This window comes from Achroia grisella, unplaced genomic scaffold, assembly GCF_030625045.1.
Source record: "Achroia grisella isolate CSIRO2021 unplaced genomic scaffold, CSIRO_AGI_Agris_v1 utg157, whole genome shotgun sequence".
Taxonomy (NCBI): Eukaryota; Metazoa; Arthropoda; class Insecta; order Lepidoptera; family Pyralidae; genus Achroia; species Achroia grisella.
The window spans coordinates 3,185,371-3,191,745 of NW_026712653.1; the positions used below are offsets into that span (position 1 = coordinate 3,185,371).

General features: G+C 38.4%; 1 protein-coding gene across 1 annotated transcript; it reads right to left on the reverse strand.

The window, feature by feature from the left end:
* Nucleotides 1-547: 547 nt before the first annotated feature.
* LOC131841024 (uncharacterized) lies at nt 548-4,927 on the reverse strand. Its single transcript, XM_059189255.1, has one exon. The coding sequence runs from the start codon at nt 4,925-4,927 to the stop codon at nt 548-550; it is 4,380 nt and encodes a 1,459-aa protein (XP_059045238.1).
* Between the last annotated feature and the right edge of the window lie 1,448 nt (nt 4,928-6,375).

A 6,375-nucleotide genomic window follows, 5' to 3' on the forward strand; every position in this document is an offset into this window, starting at 1 on the left:
GGCATCTCCAGATATAATCAAAGTAAACACAAAGTGTAGCAGACACCGTGAGGCGGTGGAATTCGATCGTCTGCCACACTCTGGTATCACTGCAGGAGCGATCACAATAAATAAGAAGGATACGTGCACTTACTTGGATGGAGTCTTGTGCGACGTTCTGGTTCCACCTTAATTTCAACGAGATGCTTCGAAGAGTATTCTCCTGGATTTATCCTGGTTATTCGGTAATATCACGATTTGCGAGACGACAGACCGCGCGTATGTCAAGCCAAGTGCATGCGTGGGTTCACCGCGCAAACCAACTTACGATTGTGTCCGCTCCAAACATTACGCGCGGTAAGCGAATAAAAAATGCACAATTTATGATTGGGACGGTACATAATTCCGCCCACCGAAATCCGATAGGCATTTCTTTAAATAAAAATATACATATAAACGATACTAATAAAAAAAAAAACTACTATTAGAAATACAGATGAACTACTCACTAATGCTATAACTATACCTACGATGTAAAACTACGATGGCTAAATATAAATAATAAATATTAAAACGGTTCATTGGGTAATGGGCATAATTTGACCAAAGGTCTCTTGATCAAATTATCCTTATCTGTTCGTACGGTAGCCACGCGAACCAGACCATCTGGTCCAGGGTGTAATTCTACAACTCTCCCTATTTGCCAATGTAAAGGTGGATGATTATCATCTTTGATAATGACCATTGAGTTTAATTCTAATGGCTTCGACTCTTTTGTCCATTTAGCTCGCAAATTTAACGAGTGGAGATATTCGTTTCTCCATCGATTCCAAAACGATCGTTGGAACGACTGAATCAGTTGCCAGCGATCTAGCCTGTTGACATTAAGGTGAGTTACATCCACATCTGGAACAGATGTCAATGGTTCCAGAGTTAAAAAATGTCCTGGTGTTAAGACTTGGTAATCATTGGGATCTGAACTCATAGGATACAAAGGCCGCGAGTTCAGGACTGCTTCAATTTGACTAAAAAGTGTAGCTAGTTCCTCGAATGTCAACACCTGATCACCTACAACTCGATATAAATGCGTTTTTGCAGCTCGTATTTGAATTTCCCATACACCTCCGAAATGAGGTGCAGAGGGTGGGTTAAATTTAAATTCGATCCGTTCTGTCTCAGACGCGATTTTAGTGAGAGACACGAGTTGATTACGAGCACCGATAAAGTTTGTACCACAATCTGCGTGTATTGTGGAACATCTGCCTCTCCGAGCAACGAAACGACGTAAAGCAGCAATAAATCCGTCTGTAGAAAGACTGGAAACGGTCTCTAAATGTACAGCCTTAGTGGCTAAGCATACAAATAAACAAAGATAAGCCTTGTCTATTTTAGCTCCACGATATGGTCCAGTTTTAATACGAAACGGACCAGCATAATCTACTCCTACAATAGAGAAAGGTTTTACTTCATTTACACGATATTTTGGAAGGTCGCTCATAAACGGTTGTAACGGTTTAGGTTGGAGTAGATAACAATTAAAACATTTGGATAAACATCGTCTTATAACGCGCTTAGCCGATATAATCCAAAATTGTTGCAGTATTAAATATTGTGTAGTATTTACGCCACAATGACAGTTGCTCAAATGAACCGATTGTATTAATTTAGATGTGAAGGGATTATTCGATGATAATAACGCCGGATGCTTTTGTTCATACTCAAGCCCAGAACGAGAGATCCTGCCGCCCACCCTGAGTACATCCTGGTCATCGATAAATACATTGAGTTTACGAAACGACTTTGGTAATGATTGACCAGAACGTATTCTTTCTAGTTCAGTAGGAAATGATAAAGTTTGAACGTATTTTACTATAATATAAAGTGATTTGTACCGTTCTTCACTAGTCAAGACTGAATCCGAAGAAAATTCAGATTTTCGTAATATAGTGAAGCCTACCTTATCGACTATTGCATCCAGCGAGAGATCGCTATTGAGTAAATCCTCAAAAAAAGGATCGAGATTAGGATGTGCCATCTGTTGAGTTAACAGAGTCGCGGTTCGCCTAACTTCTGAAAGCACCGTACTGTCATTTGTTTCCTTAACAAATACAGGGGTTGATGGCCACTCGGTGTGTGGTTTACATAACCACGTGGGCCCCGCCCACCATAACGAATTGTTAATAAGTTGTCGAGGAAGCTGTCCTCGCGAACAAATATCTGCAGGGTTATCATTTGTAGGAACATGACGCCACCGTTCAATCGTTGCAATGCCTTGTATGTGACTAACTCGGTTTGCAACAAAAGTTGTCCACTTTGATGAATGTGATCTAAGCCAAGAGAGAACGACAGTCGAATCACTCCATAGAGTGACAGAGAAATTAATACGCGGAGCATATGCCTCTTCCACGAATTTGAGCAAATTCACCAATAATACTGCCGCACATAATTCTAGACGTGGTAAGCTGAGCTTCTTTAAAGGAGCTACGCGAGCCTTGGAGCATACAAAAAACGTGTGTACACGATCGCTACTATCAGTAACACGCAAATAGATCACAGCACCATAAGCCTTTTCTGAGCTATCACAAAATCCGTGAAGTTCATATGACACGGCGTGATCGATAGTACACCGACGAGGCACGAATAAATTTTGAATCGATGGTAATTGCTGAATATAGTCATTCCATGTGCGAACTATGTCATCCGGTGGTGTTTCATCCCAACCTATGCCAGCCACCCAAAGTTGTTGAATTAAAATTTTGGTGTGAATCGTCAACGGGGAAAGAAATCCCAAAGGATCAAACACCCGACTAACCTCACTCAGAATTGATCGTTTAGTGCACATTTTATTAAGAGGTTTTACATGAAAGACGAATACATCATGGGATGGATCCCATTTCAGTCCGAGAACCTTCAGTGTACATGGTTGTTCATCAGTAAACGATTTAGCTTCAACCAGGCAATGCTCAGTCAGTACATCGTCCAGTAGCTCAGGTTTGTTACTAGCCCATTTTCTTAACTCGAAGTGCCCAGACTTGAGTAATTCAACAACTTGTGACTTCACCTGTCGGGCTTCGATCATATTGTTAGCACCAGTAACAATATCATCGACATAGATATCGTATGTAATCGCCCTTTTTGCTAAAGGTAATGTGTCGCCCTCATCGCATGCGAGCTGCTGAAGAGTTCGACAGGCGAGAAAGGGAGCCGATGAAACACCGTAAGTAACGGTGTTCAGTTTGTACTCTGATACCGGTTGTCGTGAATCTGAACGCCACAAGATGCGCTGGTAGTCTCGATGTGTTGGACTAATAACAATCTGCCTGTACATTTGGCGTATGTCCGCCATAAAGACAATAGCGTGTTCTCGAAAACGTAAAAGAACTTTCGTGATATCAGTTTGACATTTTGGTCCAATTAGCAGTGTATCATTTAACGACTGACCAAGATTATCCTTTGCGGAGGCATCAAATACCACACGCAATTGGGTGGTGGGACTGTCAGGCCGTACAACACAGTGATGCGGGATATAATATTTTCCGCGACGCTTTTCTGAAGTGGGTACCAATGACATATGACCACTCTGAAGATAGTCAAACATAAATTCAACGTATTGACGCTTTAAATCAGGGTCACGCGATAATCTACGTTCAAGAGCATAAAACCGCCTCTCAGCAATATCACGAGATCCCGAGAACACGGGTTCACAAGAATTTTTGAACGGTAAGTGTACCACATAACGACCGTGCTCATTCCGATGTGTAGTTGCGATATATTCCTTCTCGCAAAGAATGTCATCTGGGGTAAATGAATTGGCTTGAGGAACGTTATCGATTTCCCAGAACTTCTCCACTAATTTTGTAAGATCATCATATTGGATCTTTGATTGCAACGCAACCAATGACGAACCTGATAATGAAGTCTTTCCTAGTAATAGCCAACCAAATACTGAATTAAATGCAGGTGGTTGTGATGGACCGCCCTTAAGTCGTTCTGTAAGTAACGAATCCGCAAAAATATCTGCACCGAGCAACAGATCCACGGGTCCGGGTACATCAAACCCAGGGTCCGCTAAATCTAACGATTTGATATGTGACCAACCAGAAGTATTCAATCTCGCGATTGGTTGGTCACCACAGATCTTAGGAATGACGTGCATGTCAAGTTCAAATGATACGTTTGTATTATTTGTCGATAAGCTTCCTACGATACCACGCACTAAACCACTGATGGAAGCTGACACGTCACCCAAGCCGCTTATTGAAGAACAAGAAGAAAGCACATTAAGATTTAAACGATTTACTGCTTCTTCAGTAATAAAATTATTTTGACTGCCGGTGTCAAACAATGCTCGAAAAGTATTGTTATTCCCGAAACTGTCCTTTACCGTTACAAGAGCTGTTGCTAACAAGACAGTTGTGTTAACACTTGAATTTTGTGTTAACAGTGATGAAGTGTTACTGGAATTTGTTACTTCCCTATGTAACAATGTATGATGTCTACGCTTACATTTTTGACATGTGAATACAGAATTACAAGTTTTCAACTGATGCGACGATTTCAAACAGTTATAACACCACCTTTTCTCGTTTACAATTGCCATTCTTTCATCTACTGATTTTTCGAGAAACGATTTACATGAACCAATTGAATGTGATTGACTACAAAATGGACAACTAGACGACACTGATCTAACGACACTCGACGATGCACCAGTAACCATACCGGTTTTAGACTCATTAGTTGCTACGAGTGTATGCGAAACGTTCACGCGCCTTGTATGAGTACCGGCATGAACATTCGACAAGTCACGAGAATTTGAATGTGGCTTCTGTTCGGTAAAATGTGTATCACGACTATGCGCTTCACACTTAGAATGCAAAAATTCACTAACTAATTTATAAGAAGGAATTTCGATATTCGAATATTTTTCTTCGAACTCACGTCGCATCTTTGTGTCAAGTTTTGACAACAAATGGTAAATAAGAATAAAATCCCACTGTTGAACTGGCAAATTCACTTGTTTTAATATATTCAAGTTTTCATCAATCATATCCAGCGACCGACGAAAATCTTTAACATTATTAATTTTAAATTCAACATTTAAAATTTCGCGCCAACATGTAAATGCTAAGTCACGCTTATTTTTGTAACGATTAACGAGTGCGCTATATGCATCGTGATAATATTCACCGGTTACCGGGTACGAACGTATTAACGCTAAAGCTTCGCCTGAAAGGGATGATCTTAAGTAATGGAATTTTTCCAAATTATTTAAAGACGGACAATCATTAATTAATGAATTAAAAATATCGATATATTCAGCCCACTCCTTTATATGTCCTGAGTACGTTCTTAATGAAATTTTTGGAAGTTTTATATGAGAAGAGGTCTTTTGCTCCGATTTCGACGGTAAATTTGAATTTGTATAATTGCGTTGCAAAGCCAAAATGTTAAAATAGATATCATCAAAACTTTCACGGACACCCTCATCATCCGACTCAGGATCATCCTGTAATTCTAAAATAAGAAGATGCGCATTTTCGAAATCGGTAGTAATTTTTTTAATTCATCACAATACGATAAAAATAGATCTAACTTTGTTGCATCCAACTTCGCGTCATTACCTATTTGTAATGCTTTAGATAAACGGTTAAATGCAATAGTTCGTTTTCGTCGCAAGGAAGGCAAATCACGAGTTGTATATTCGTCATGTTTCGATTTAGTTCGTTTTGACAGGCTAAGTTTACGTTTAGTAGTGAGCGACATCTTTAACAAAGAAAAGATTTATTTCTATTTATAAACTAATGGAAACGAATAGATAACAGCTCACAAGTAATGTTCGAGAATATTCAAACAAAAAAAAACAAATAATTTTGAGGGTAGTAATGAATAGAACGTATGATGACCTAAATTATCACGTAAACAACTCTCTTTAACGGAACGACTAAATTATATGTACGTCGCGATAACTGTTACCGTGAAATTAATAACAAATGTAAAACCTTACAAATGTTTTACTATTATAGGATAGTTAAATGTTATGCCAGAAAAAAAAATGTTTTTATTACTTCTCACTATTACGAAAGGTGCATAAGAAATATAATAAATATTCCTATTAGTAATGATTACTTTTGTCACTACTAATACAATTAAGAATTTGTCTGTCTTGTTTGTATAGGATATATAATTTTATTATAAGAAAAATTATTACGATATCATTCGATAGTTTACATTCAACAATTACGTGAACCGATACTAATATATAAACACCGATTAAATATAAGATTGTTTATATGATTCCACACAATTGTTAAATATAACGATTTTGTAATAATAACCAGATTGGGAATTTTATATTTAATGTTTATGCAAGCCGAATTCTATTTATAAAAACAT

What these genes read in the sequence shown, in the direction of transcription:
- LOC131841024 (XM_059189255.1), bottom strand. Translation starts at nt 4,927, where the DNA reads ATGCGACGTGAGTTCGAAGAAAAATATTCGAATATCGAAATTCCTTCT.